The 14,768-nt window shown below is 38.9% G+C and overlaps 1 protein-coding gene across 1 annotated transcript in view; it reads left to right on the forward strand.

The window, feature by feature from the left end:
* The window catches only part of SLC30A5 (solute carrier family 30 member 5), a 33,821-nt gene extending 29,703 nt beyond the window's left edge, over positions 1-4,118 (forward strand). Inside the window, exons 13-16 of the mRNA XM_059062543.2 lie at positions 504-705; positions 1,497-1,723; positions 3,056-3,184; positions 3,808-4,118. Coding sequence (XP_058918526.1) covers positions 504-705; positions 1,497-1,723; positions 3,056-3,184; positions 3,808-3,978 — 729 coding nt within the window. The 3' untranslated portion in view covers positions 3,979-4,118. The remainder of the gene's footprint in view (positions 1-503; positions 706-1,496; positions 1,724-3,055; positions 3,185-3,807) is intronic.
* The last annotated feature ends 10,650 nt before the right edge of the window (positions 4,119-14,768 follow it).

Consider the following 14,768-nt stretch of genomic DNA (forward strand, 5'->3'; position numbering starts at 1 on the left):
TTTACTTTGGGAAATTTTACTATAGTTAAGAAACAGTAAGACTGTGTTTATTTGTAATCCACTCATTAGTAAATTACAATCATTGCCTTTTAAAGTATTGATATTTACCTAGTAATATAAATGAGATTTCAGGTACAGTGTATACTTGCTCTAGTAAGCAGTACTTTCAAACTCTTTATTTAAATAAATAAAACAGAACTTTAGTATCATTTATTTATTCATAAACCCTGAATCAAGTACATTTTTATTTTTAATCATTTAGTTAAAGCAAATCTAAATCCTTTTACTTGTCAACACTTTGGTATTTGAAAGTTAAATGCCTCTTCTAAAATATTCTAAAATTCACACTTTTAAAATTTTCTTATTGAATTTAATGAGGTTTTACTGTGAATATTTTCAAAACTGTAAACCAAAAAACATATATAGCTACATAATAACTTTTAAATAACAAGTTTATTTTTTTAATTACAAATTTAAAGGTTTTCTTCTTTCTTTTTTGCTAGCCAGTCTCAGTTGGAGGGCTGATAGTAAACCTTATTGGTATCTGTGCCTTTAGCCATGCCCATAACCATACCCATGGAGCTTCTCAAGGAAGCTGTCACTCATCTGATCACAGCCATTCACACCATGTGCATGGACACAGTGACCATGGGCACGGTCACAGCCACGGATCTGCAGGCAGAGGCATGAATGCTAACATGAGGGGTGAGTCCTTGCCAAATACTGTCCTACCTTTCAACTGTGTTCTGAATTGACATTGTTTATTTGTATTAAGTATTGGTCTCTTGGTACAATTTTATTTTAAAAAACCAACCTGTAACTAAAAAGAGACCTAAAGTCATCTGTTACAGAAAATGCTCACAACTGTTCATAAATGTCAATTTTTTAAAATAAATTTTTGTAATTATAGAGTCCTTTTCATAGTGACACTTGAGTAAATATTAGTTGCAAGGGAAACTGTGCATTACGCACTTTCACTATAAAAGAACTAAGAAATTTTTATTGTACTGAAAAAAATATGGGGGAAGTATCATTTATGTTGAGATATTTATTCTGTTTTATTTATTTATTTATTTATTATTTAGCCACGCCACATGGCTTTGGGATCTTAATTCCCCAACCAAGTATTGAACCCTCACCCTCAGCAGTGAAAGTGCGGAGTCCTAACCTCTGGACCGCCAGAGAATTCCCTATTCTGATATTTTAGTAGAAATAATTTAGGTAATGTCAAAACGTGGCTCATGTATGATTTCTAGGAAGCTTTCCCAGACACCATCATAAAACTCACCACACTGATAGTAGTTGCCCACATCCTTACTTTCACCACTATGCCATGAATTCCTTGATGGAAGTGACCATGTTTAGTCATTTTTGAAGTACCAGCCCCTAGAAGAGTGCCTGGTGAATAATACGTACCTCGTAATATTTTTAGAATGAATAAAAGAACTAAATTAAATGTGCTTTAATTTTTAATATTTTATGTTTCTTACTTGTAGGTGTATTTCTACATGTTTTGGCAGACACACTTGGCAGTATTGGTGTGATCGTATCCACCATTCTTATAGAGCAGTTTGGATGGTTCATTGCTGATCCCCTCTGTTCTCTTTTTATCGCTATATTAATATTTCTCAGTGTTGTCCCACTGATTAAAGATGCCTGTCAGGTTCTCCTTCTGCGACTGCCACCAGAATATGAAAAAGAATTACATATTGCCTTAGAAAAGGTACTGTGTATAATTTCTTTACTAGTCTTCTTCCTTTTAAAATAGTATTTGAAATTAAATAAGTTGATCTAATAAGAAATGAAAATGACAGTCTTGTAGGAAAATGGACTGATAATACAAACAGGCAATTCATAGAAAAACCAAACACAAAATAGAATGTATTTCAGCTTATGGTTTGCCTTATCTTATTTATTTATTTATTTGTTTGTTTATTTATTTGTTTATTTCTTTATTGGCTGCATTGGGTATTTGTTGCTGTGCGCAGGCTTTCTCTAGTTGCGGTGAGTGGGGGCTACTCTTCGTTGCGGTACGCGGGCTTCTCATTACGGTGGATTCTCTGGTTGCAGAGCACAGGCTCCAGGCACGCGGGCCTCAGTAGTTGTGGCTCACAGGCTCTAGAGTGCAGGCTCAGTAGTTGTGGCACATGGGCCCAGTTGCTCCGTGGCATGTGGGAATCTTCCCGGACCAGGGCTTGAACCCATGTCCTCTGCATTGGCAGGCAGATTCCTAACCACTGCCCCACCAGAGAAGCCCAGAAACACTTTTAAGAGTTATTTTTCTGTATAAAAATGGCCAAAAAAATGTTTTGTACTGCTTTGTAAATTTTTCCCCACTTAATTATGTCATGTTGATAAATATTCTAATAAATTTTTAATGACAAGGTAGTGTTATATTGTGTGGATAGTCTATAATTTATGTAACTAGCCCTCCATTGTTGAACATGAAAGATATCTTTTGCATGTGTTATCTCAAATATAACAAATAATACTGGAATGTTTGTATCAATATAAAAGAAACAGCATGGTTTATTGAACATATCCAATGTTTAGACTAGGCAAAGTACATTTTATATCAGTGAAAATGGGTGTAAAGTCACCTGTGTAACCCTGTTCACTTCCTATTCCAAACTTCCTTCCCTGGCATCACTGCCAGGTCAAAATATTTTAGACACCTTTTTTTTTGCGGTACGCGGGCCTCTCCCTGTTGTGGTCTCTCCCTTTGAGGAGCACAGGCTCTGGACGCGCAGGCTCAGCAGCCATGGCTCACGGGCCTAGCCGCTCCGCGGCATGTGGGATCTTTCCAGACCGGGGCACGAACCCGTGTCCCCTGCATTAGCAGGCAGACTCTCAACCACTGCGCCACCAGGGAAGCCCTAGACACCTTTACTTGAACTTAGTTGTCCCTCCCATTCCTTTCTCATTTCTGGGCTCTCCTTATTACTTATTTTTTTTTTAATCAGCTTAATAATGGTTTCTGGACTAAAAAGACTGCTTTGTGTTCAGTAAATTAGCCTTCAAATCCATTTATATCACCTCTCCTTTTATTTGACAGCTACAGAAAATTGAAGGATTAATATCATACCGAGACCCACATTTTTGGCGTCATTCTGCCAGTATTGTGGCAGGAACAATTCATATACAGGTGATATCTGATGTGCTGGAACAAAGAATAGTACAGCAGGTAATAATCTTAAGTTTTTAAAATAATTTCAGTTGAGGTAATTGCACACATTGTAAGCTATACAGCTCAGTAGTCATTTAATTGTTTAAATATATCATTCTTACAGCTGTCCAAGGATAAGTTATTTTTTTACATCTAGATTTGTTTTATATCCAAAAATGGTAAAAAAAAAAAAAAAAAAGTCAAGTTTTAGTATGTGGAGGACAAGCTTAAGTTAATGTAGAAAAAAAAATTCATTTGTATTCCACCTTGGTTCCCAATAGATGGTCAAGGAATAAGTTATTATAAATATAGTCCTAAGTTAATAATAACAATAATGAAGTTGGCAGGTATGTGTCATGGTTGGAGATAAGGATCAAAACAGTTCCTGTATCCCTATTCTAGACCTACCGAATTGCAAACAGTAGCTGTTTTCCTTTCCTACTTTGAATGTCAGGTCAGTGATTTACTGGCCTTCTTAAAGATCCTATGTAATATTTGACCAGCTAAATAATAAACATTACTTTAAGGACTTATCATTGACTATCTGTGGCTATTTAAAAAAATGTGATATCTATTATTTAATCCAAGTGCACTAAATGCATTAATCCAAATGCTTTTAAATGTATGGATTTTTATAACAGGTTACAGGAATACTTAAAGATGCTGGAGTAAACAATTTAACAATTCAAGTGGAAAAAGAAGCATACTTTCAACATATGTCTGGCCTAAGTACTGGATTTCATGATGTTCTGGCTATGACAAAACAAATGGAGTCCATGAAATACTACAAAGATGGTACTTACATCATGTGAGATAACTTGGGAATTACCCCTGGGGTGTGAGCAATGAAGATGAAATGACCGAGTATTTATAATATCGCCAGAAGGAAGAAAATTGCACATAATTGTACAGAAACATTTTGTGGTATTTGAAAAAAATGTAAAGCTCCCTACAGTTGGATCAAGGAGTCTTTCTTAAAGGAAATTTCAAACAGAATGAAGCGTTAATTGTACAAGTAAAATAATTGTTTAAATTATGTGTAAAACAGGAAACAAAATTTAAGTGAACATGATGTATCATATCATCTTCAAAAGTGAACATATAGGGGCTTCCCTGGTGGCGCAGTGGTTGAGAGTCCGCCTGCCGATTCAGGGGTCGTGGGTTCGTGCCCTGGTCCAGGAAGATCCCACATGCCGCAGAGCAGCTGGGCCCGTGAGCCATGGCCGCTGAGCCTGTGCTCCACAACGGGAGAGGCCACAACAGTGAGAGGCTCGGGTACCGCAAAAAAAAAAAAAAAAAAAAGTGAACATATAATGATGGATTCTAGTGAAGACCAAAATAACTTCTTTGTGTTTACTTTCTGTAAGAAAGCATCTCCATTGTAAATAATGTATTTACATGTTTATTACAAAGACCCAAATGAAAAATTTTTAGTCAATTTTTTGCATAGCCCTATGATAAAATAGGAATAAAAGTTCTATATTTATGGATTTTCTGTATATAAAACTGGTTTCTAGTTATAACTTAAATCCATTAAGTAAAACCTGTATTGCCACTTTAAATGTAAACTAAATTATTTGGGAGAAACTTCAACCACTGATATAAGGCAGCAGTGAGAATAGTGAAGGATAACATGATAGTTTTTGATGTATTACAAAAGCCAACCACTCTGTAAAATAAATTTTTTTACTTTTGGTAATATTTGCAAATGAATAATTACTTTATTAGGGTAAAGAACTTAGACTAAGTTGTGTTCATGTTATTCACTCTGTCTTCTTCCTCTGAAGTAGAATATTCCATTTCTTGTTATGCATCTGGCATTCCAAGTTGCTTATTAAGCTGGTATCTAAGCAATGCTAGGCTTTTCATCTTTTCATATGTTGTGGAACAGCCAGTGGAGAGAGTCATAAATAACTGTCAATTCAGAGTTAATTTTCTGCCTATAGATAGATGTAACTTTTTTTTTTTTAATTTCTGGAGCATGTAGATATAGAAGAAATATCAAAGAATTAGGTGGTTATTTTAAAGTTTAATAACTAAATCTTGTTCATAAACCCTTGGGCACTATGAAATCAAAATACTTACTCTATAACTACTTTCTATAGTAATATCTATATTTTTTCATTTCCAATTTAAACTGAATGTATAGTCTGAAAAGACTATGATAAATAGATACATAATAATATATATGCAGTTTTATGAACACCAAAGAATGTTGACCAAGAGAAACTTTTGAATACCTATTTATAAGCATCTGAGTATTTTCACTCTTATACTAGGAATTTTGATAAGTAGGATGAATTAATTTTAGTATGGATACTATTTTCTTATCTATACCATAATGGCAAACATGTATTTAAATAATATTTTTGTCTTACAAATTTTAAAATGTGAGAGGTTTTAGAAATTTGTTATAAGTTATTTTTATATTCCTTGTCTTCTCTTTACACATTTTCTGGTCCAGAATCTTCAATACATATTAAAATTTTTGAGTGGTGGGAAAATAATTGCATATTGATGTTTTAATGTAATTTTTATGCATTAAAAAATTTTAAGTAGATAGGTACAATAAATATTACATCATTTTTTAAATTGTCATTTCCCTTGGAAGGCATAAAAATAGCAAGAAAATTAAACTAATGTGATGGACAACTATCAAGATAAGAGAGAACGCAACACTGAAGGGTGAGGGAGTGCAGATGGAAAGTAGGGAAACTCCAGTATGGAGAGCACCAGGGTACTGGTTCTGGCTCATACAAACCATATGACTTTAGGCACATCAGCCTCTCTGGGTATCTTTTTTATCCTCATACATAAAATGGGAATACAGTCTGCTCAAATTCACAGATATGGAGCAACTGGAACCCACACACTGCCAGTAGAAATATGAAATGACACAGCCACTTTGGAGAACCGTTTGGCAATTTCTTTTAACATTAAGCATACAGCTCTCCTGCGACCCAGCAGTTCTAATCCTGGGTATTTACACAAGAGAAATGGAAACATGTCTATAAAAAGAGTGGTACAAGAATGTACATCTTCATGAGACCCCAAAACCGGAAAGAATCCAAATGTCCATCATCAAGAGAATGGATAAGTAAGTTATGGTGTATTTACAAGGGGCTACTTACTCAGCAGTTTTTTAAAAATTACTGTTACAAACAATATAAGTGAATCTCAAAAACAAGTGAGGGGCTTCCTTGACAGTCCAGTTGTTAAGACTCTGCGCTCCCAATGCAGGGGGCACGGATTCGATCCCTGGTTGGGGAACTAAGATCCTACATGCCACAGGGTGCGACAAAAAAAACACATGTGTGTGTATACATATAATTGAAAGAAGCCAGCCACAAAAGAGGTCTACTATATGGTTCCAGGTATATAAAGTACAAAAACAGAGAAGACTATAGTGATAGAGCATAGAATTTTTCAATAGAGCGTTAATTTTCAATTGCTGTCATAACAAATTACCACAAACTTAGGGCTTAACACAAACTATTATCTTAAATTCTGTAGGTCCGAAGTCCAGTATGGGACTCACTGGGCTAAAATCAAGTTGCCTCCAGGCTGCATTTCTTTCTGGAGGCTCTCAGAATCCATTTCCTTGCTCATTCAAGTTGTTAGCTGAATTCAGTCCTAATGGTTGTGACCGAGGTCCCTGTTTCTTTGCTGGTATTCCCAGCTTCTAGAGACCACCTGCATTTTTTGGCTTGTGGCCCCTTTCCTCCATTCTCAAAACCAACAAGAGTAGGTCATGTGCTTCTTTTTTTTTTTTTTTTTTTTGGTGGTACGTGGGCCTCTCACTGCTGTGGCCTCTCCTGTTGCGGAGCACAGGCTCCGGACGCGCAGGCTCAGTGGCCATGGCTCATGGGCCCAGCCGCTCCGAGGCATGTGGGATCTTCCCGGACCGGGGCACGAACCCGTGTCCCCTGCATCGGCAGGCGGATTCTCAACCACTGCGCCACCAGGGAAGCCCGGTCATGTGCTTCTTATACTTCAAATCTCTCCTGCCTCTTCTTCCACTGTAGCACCTTTCTCTGACTCACTCTTTTGTCTTCCTCTTCTACTTTTAAGGACTCTTGTGGTTACATTGGGCCCACCCAGGTACCAGATAATCCCCTATCTCAAAGTCCCTTTTGCCATGTAACATAGTCACAGGTATGTTCATATTCACAGGTTCTGGGCATTAGGACAAGGACATCTTTCTGGGGGTCGTTATTTTGCCTGCCACATGTTTGCCTTGCAAAGACTGGGAGTTTTTTAGGGGAAAAAAAGGGCAGGGAGATCTTTTTGGAGTGATGGAAGTGTTCTATTATCTAGAGCACAGTGGTGGTTACACAGGTGTATACAATTGTCAAAATCTTAAGTATAACTTCTGCATTTTCTTTTTCAAGTGCTTTTATAATTTGCTAGTAATTATTCGAAGCTACTGTGTGGTAAGCACACAATTATCCATTTTTTCTCCTAGTACTCTGGTATTATCACATAATAAGTTAGCTATAACCGATCTAGTTCAATAACACAGTATAGTGGACTAGATTTTTTTCAGATACATTGTTCCTCTTTGTGGCTATTTTCCACTTGAATTTAAAGGCCAAGGAGGTTTCCTCTGCAACAAAGTACAATATACAGATCTGTCAATATTAATATTCACATAGTTATGGAAAGCCTGTTTAAGAAAATAATACAATTCAGTAGTTTATTTATGGTCTTTTTTTTAAACATTGAATAAATCCATTCATACTCAACAAAATTCATTGAAGTGCTTTATAACAAGACACTGCTCTAGGAGCTAGGGATAAAATCACCGATAAAACAGTCCTGACCTAAAGGATCTTACTTTCAAGTGTAGAAGACGAATATGTAAAAATGTTAGATTGTGATGAGCACTATAAGGAAAAGCAATAACTTATTGAACCCTTGCTGTGTACCAGGTGGGCAGTGTTCTAAGCAATCAATATGTGTAATTATTATCCCCATTTTACTGATGAGGAAACTGAGGAAGAAAAAGGTTAACTTGCCCCCAGATCATATACCCAGTAAGTGGTAAAGCCAACTGTCCAAACCAGGCACTCTGGTTTCACCCTTAACAGGGGTGCTAGAGAATGGCCAAAAAGGATCTCTATGGGCAAAGACAACCTGATTTGAGTAAGGAAGCAAATGGTACCTAGTATCTTAGACCATATTCTATTTTTTAAATAAATTTATTATTTATTTATATATTTATGTTATTTTTGGCTGTGTTGGGCCTTTGTTGCTGCATGCAGACTTTCTCTAGTTGTGGCGAGCAGGGGCTACCCTTCGTTGCCGTGCACGGGCTTCTCACTGCAGTGGCTCCTCTTGTTGCGGAGCATGGGCTCTAGGCACGCGGGCTTCAGTAGTTGTGGCACGTGGGCTCAGTAGTTGTGGCTCGTGGGCTCTAGAGTGCAAGCTCAGTAGTTGTGGCGCACGGGCTTAGTTGCGATGCGGCAAGTGGGGCCTTCCTGGACCAGGGCTCAAACCCATGTCTCCTACATGGCAGGAGGATTCTTAACCACTGCACCACCAGGGAAGTCCCGTATTCTATTGATGGCCACTATTCTATCCTGAAAGAACATCAAATATAAGGCATTTGAAGCAGGAGGTGGTTAGCATGATAGAAGAAAAGCAAGAAGGCCAGTGTGATAGCAGCAAAATTAGGCAAGTGGTGTAGTGAGGACATGGAAAGTCTGTGAAGGGCTTTGAGTAAGGGACTGACTCGAGCTGATGTGTTTCAAAAGGATTAGGATAGAAGAACCTAGTGGAATCCAAGGAAGAGTTAGAAGGCTTTTGCCCAAGCCTAAATGAGAGAGGATGGGGACTTGGGCAGACTAAGCAGCATGTTCATTGCCTCTTACCTGTAAGCTTGCTGTTTAAGGAAAAAAATCATACACAAACTCTGCCTTCACCATGCTTATTACAGTAGGGAAGATAAGATGTGTGTGACTATAATTCAAGATTTAGAGAGATTTGGTGCCGTAAGGGAGTGGCAAAGTTCAGAAAATGGAGAAGTTACTTTTAGCTGAAGGGAAGAGGGTGAGGCCTCACAAAGGAGGTGGCATTTGATAGATTGAAGAGACCAGTGGGGTTGGAAATAGAAGGCAAGGGGATTAATGTCCTCTGGAGTTAAGTGTGTATACCCATCAGTAGTTCAGTTTTGCACAGTCATGGCTAACTCCACACCCACATGGGTGTGGGTGTGGAGTTAGTAGGCCTATGATTACCAAGGTTAGGAGCAGAGCATTGAGGATATTTGAATACCGGGTTACACGTTAACCGCATGGGGCTTCCCTGGTGGCACAGTGCTTAAGACTCCGCGCTCCCAGTGCAGGGGGCTCAGGTTCTATCCCTGGTCAGGGAACTAGATCCCACATGCATACCGCAACTAAGAGTTTGCATGCCACAACAAAGGAGCCCTGGAGCTGCAACTAAGGAGCCTGCCTGCCACACTAAGACCCGGCACAACCAAAATAAAGAGAGGGAGGGAAGGAAGGAGGGAAGGAGGGAGGGAAGGCGGGCGGGCGGGAGGGAGGTAGGGAGGGAAGGAGGGAGGGAGGGAGGGAGGGAGGGAAGGAGGGAGGGAGGGAGGGAGGGAGGGATGGAGGGAGGGAGGGAGGAAGGGAGGGAAGGAGGGAGGGAGGAAGGAGGGAGGGAGGGAGGGAGGGAGAGGGGAAGAAAGGAAAAGTTAACCACAGACCTGTTAGGTAATCATATGGGGGTTCATTGTCTAGCTCTGTAAAAATCATCAGGTAAGTTACAGTGACTTACACTCTTCAAATGCCTTATTTCAAGTAAGGTTTCCTATTGTTGGTTGCCTTGATTTTCCATAGGAGCAGGATAGGAATGCCTAATATGAAAGACTGCAATTGATATAGTGGGCTGGACACTGGCTGGCCTAGGAGTCAGACTCTCCCCCATAGCTGTGGTCTAAGGGCCAGTCGCTTATTCTCTGACTTAAAATGATAGGGTTTAGACCCAGTGAATATAAGGTGATTAAGCCCTTGCAGTCCTGTGCAATCAAGGCAATAGTCCTTTTTGGTTTTGGCCGCAAGGCACAGCATGCGGGATCTTAGTTCTGTGCCCCCTGCAGTGAAAGCTCAGAGTCCTAATCACTGTCCCTAGGCAATAGTCCTAAATTAATCTATGGGAACCATTTTTGTTAAAGGCAACAGATGCATTAAACGCCTAAAGTGTACAAAGCCTAGTTTTTCTGTACCTATCACTCATTAATCTCCAACTCCACCTGAAGTGTAAATCTCTTTACACTTTACATTCAAATACCTCACGTAACTTACCAATTTCATTTTTTTTGCTTGCAGATGTCCCACTTAGAACCCACCTTCCTTATCATTCTATTCCAGCGTGCACTGACTGCTCCTCAGGCCAACTAAAAAGTGCAAGCCTAGGATCACCTAAAGTCTTGGGAATTCCTTTTGCCTTTCTCTTGTGTTGGAACTGTTTTTTTGATCCCACATCTTCCTTTTTTCTTTTTTTTTTTTTTGGCTGCACAGCACAGCATGTGGGATCTTAGTTGCCCGACCAGGGATCCAGGGATCGAATCTATGCCCCCTGCAGTGGAAACACAGAGTCCTAACCACTGGACACTAGGGAATTCCCCTTCCTCTTTTTAAATTTCTGTCTTTGTTAGGAGAATACACACTCCAGTAACTTCCTGAGAAAGTGTACATGGGAGATAATTTTAGAATTTGCAAATCTAAAAATGCCTTTATTCTACCTCATGATTGTTTCATGGTTTGGCTGGGTACAGAATTATGGATTGAAAATCATTTTCCCACAGAATCTTGTAGCTTTCAACATTGCTGTTGAAAGTCTCATTCCATTCTGATTCTAGATCCTTTGTATGCTATCTGATTTTGTTTCCTTTTAGGGTCTTCCCTTTATTCTAAATGTTATATGCCAGCACAGTGTGCCATGAGATGAGTCTTTGGTTCACTTATTGTGCAAGGCACTCAGACATGGATTTATAAAACTCATGTCCTTTAGTCCTGGGAAGTTTTCTTGTATTATTTCTTTAATAATTTCCTCCTTGCATTTTCTCTTGTCTTTTATTCTAGAACTCTGCTATTTGTTGTATGTCAGACCTTGTGGAATAATCCTCTAAATTTCTTATCTTTTCTATAGTTCATCTCTTTGTCTTTTTGCCCTTTTTTCTGGGAAGTTTTCTTGATTTTCTTTCACAAACCTGCTATTGCATATTTAATGTTTTTTATCATATTTTTTAATTTCCCAGAGCTCTTTCTAAAACTTGCTGTGGATGCATTATTACCTTTTCTTTCTCTGATGATATAAATAACTTTTATGTTTATTTTTTAGCTTTCTTCTCCTTGAATTGTCTGTTCTTCATTGCTGCGTAAGGGCTTTCTCTACCTGCAGCGAGCAGGGGCTAATCTTCATTGTGGTACACAAGCTTCTCATTGCGGTGTCTTCTCTTGTTGAGGAGCGTGGGCTTAGTTGCTCCAAACCATGTGGGATCTTCCCAGACCAGGGCTCAAAACCATGTCCCCTGCATTGGCAGGCAGATTCTTAACCACTGTGCCACCAAGGAAGTCCCCTGGAGTTTCTTTTTATATTTGTTTGTTAGGTCTCTTTCTTTTAAGTTGGAGGATTTCCTCGAATGTCCAGTGCTCCTTGGCTGGCTGTTAATAGTTAAGAGTAAGAAATTTAAAACATTGATTAGAAGCTCTTTGTCAGTGTACAAGTATGTCAAACGGTGAGTGTCACTTTATTTTTTTTATTAGTTATCTGTCTTATACATATTAGTGTATATATGTCAATCCCAATCTCCAATTCATCCCACACCCCAACCCCCTTTCCCCCCTTCGTGTCCATTCATTTGTTCTCTATATCTGTGTCTCTATTTCTGCCTTGCAAATCAGATGAACATCTGTACCATTTTTCTAGATTCCACGTATATGTGCTAGTATACGATATTTGTTTTTCTCTTTCTGACTTATTTCACTCTGTATGAGAGTATCTAGGTCCACATCTCTACAAATGACCCAATTTCATTCCTTTTTATGGTTGACTAATATTCCATTACTCAGATATGTACCACATCTTCTTTATCCATTCATTTGTTAATGGGCATCTAGGTTGCTTTCATGACCTGGTTATTGTAAATAGTGTTGCAATGAACATTGGGGTGCATGTGTCTTTTTGAACTATGGTTTTCTCTGGGTATATGCCCAGTAGTGGGATTGCTGGGTTATATGGTAATTCTAGTTTTAGTTTTTTAAGGAACCTCCTTACTGTTCTCCATGGTGGCTACATCAATTTACATTCCCACCAACAGTGCAAGAGGTTTCCCTTTTCTCCAGCATTTGTCGTTTGTAGATTTTCTGATGATGGCCATTCTGACTGATGTGAGGTGATACCTCATTGCAGTTTTGATTTGTATTTCTCTAATAATTAGTGATGTTGAGCAGCTTTTCATGTGCCTCTTGGCCATCTGTATGTCTTCTTTGGAGAAATATCTATTTAGGTCTTCTGCCCATTTTTTGATTGGGTTGTTTGTTTTTTTAATATTGAGCTGCATGAGCTATTTATATATTTTGGAGATTAATCCTTTGTCTATTGCTTTGTTGCAAATATTTTCTCCCACTCTGAGGGTTGTCTTTTCATCTTGTTTATGGTTTCCTTTGCTGTGCAAAAACTTTGAAGTTTCATTAGGTCCCATTTGTTTATTTTTATTTTTATTTCCATTACTCTAGGAGATGGGTCAAAAAAGATCTTGTTGTGATTTTTGTCAAAGAGTGTTCTTCCTATGTTTTCCTCTAAGAGATTTATAGTGTCTGGTCTTACATTTAGGTCTTTAATCCGGTTTATTTTTGTGTATGGTATTAGGGAGTGTTCTAATTTCATTATTTTACATGTAGCTGCCCAGTTTCCCCAGCACCACTTATTGAAGAGACAGTCTTTTCTCCATTGTATATCCTTGCCTCCTTTGTCATAGATCAGTTGACCATAGGTGCATGGGTTTATCTCTATCCTGTACCACTGATCTATATTTCTGTTTTTCTGCCAGTACTGTATTGTCTTGATTATTGTAGCTTTGTCATATAGTCTGAAGTCAGCAAGTCTGATTCCTTCAGTTCCGTTTTTTTCCCTCAAGATTGTTTTGGCAGTGAGTGTCACTTTAAACATGACCCATCCATTTCATTGGTAACCCTTCTTAACCATCTGTATTTTTAAGAATTTTCTCTTGGGCTGGTCCATTTCTCAGAGAGGCATGCTTTTATCTCACTTAGGAGGTTATATGTCCGGCTGCCTGCATTTTAGGGGACTGAGTGGAAGAGGGAACTGGGTCTCACCATTGGGATGAAGAATTTCACTTCACCCCCACTCAGTTTGCCTGGTGCCTAAAATCCAGAGTTCCATTAGTTCAGCCTCTCCGGAACATAAACCTCTAATCATCTGCCAGGACAAAGAAGATGCTGCACTCTCACTGCACTCCTAAGTGCAGGAGGAAATCAAGCAATCCTGTTTTCAGCTCTACCTACACCACCAGTTTCATAGACTCCTGGTGCCTCCAATACCCAAGACTGCTGGTGTCTACAGCATGAATCAGTTTGCTTCTTTACTTTCCATTGCCAGCTTATATTCCAACTTTCTTGGTCTGGCATTTCCATTAATACTCTTCAATGTGTTTCCTACTTCTAAAATGGTGTCATTATTGTCTCACCCATCTTTGAGAGTTTATGCATTAAAAAAAAAATCCCTTTACTGCCTTCAAGAAGAAACAAAGATAAATATGTATATTTAATCTGCCATGTTAAACCACTACTCCCTCTGAGAAACACTGCCTTCTCTTCTCTGAGACACCACTATTTGGTCTCCTACCTCTTTGGTGTTCTTGTCCAATTTTCCTAACTTCCTAACAGAGAGGGCCTCTCCCTCTCTGTTCAGTCTTTAAAATGGAGGGCCCTGGGGCTTGCTCCTGGGCATCTACTCTTCTTTACATTCCTTCTCTAGATGATCTCATCTGCATCAGACTTTAAATACTATCTCAGCAAAGGAGGCTTTAGCTCCCACCCTGGCCTCAGCCTAGTAGACCTCTCCTCTTGTATATCTCTAGGCATTCCAAATGTCCTGCTACTCCCTAAAAGCTGCTCATCTGTTAGCGTTCCGTTTCATTTACTCAAGTCAAAACCTAAGAGTCATCCTTGACCCCTTTTCTCTCACTCTAAGCATGTAAACCATTAAGACCCAGCAAGTCTACCTCCAAAATATATCCAGAATCTATCCCATTCTGTCTACCACTACTAGTACCATCAAAGCCATCATCTTTTGCCTGGCCTGCTACAGGAGCCTATTAATGGCTCCCCTGCTTCTCTTCTCCTCCTGCTTCCCCCTCTGTCTCCTTCCCACCTACATGTATTCTCTCCACAGTGACTACAGTAATCTTTCAGAAAGACAGATTATGCCACACCTTGACTTAAAACCCTCCAAAGCCTTCCACTGCACTTATCATAGCTTGGTTTACAATGCCTTGTGTAATTTTACCCTTTCCAATTTCTTTAATCTCATCTCTACTCCCCTCCTCCCCCCATACTCCAGCCACACCAGC

This window comes from Kogia breviceps, chromosome 4 (genome assembly GCF_026419965.1).
Source record: "Kogia breviceps isolate mKogBre1 chromosome 4, mKogBre1 haplotype 1, whole genome shotgun sequence".
Lineage (NCBI taxonomy): Eukaryota > Metazoa > Chordata > Mammalia > Artiodactyla > Physeteridae > Kogia > Kogia breviceps.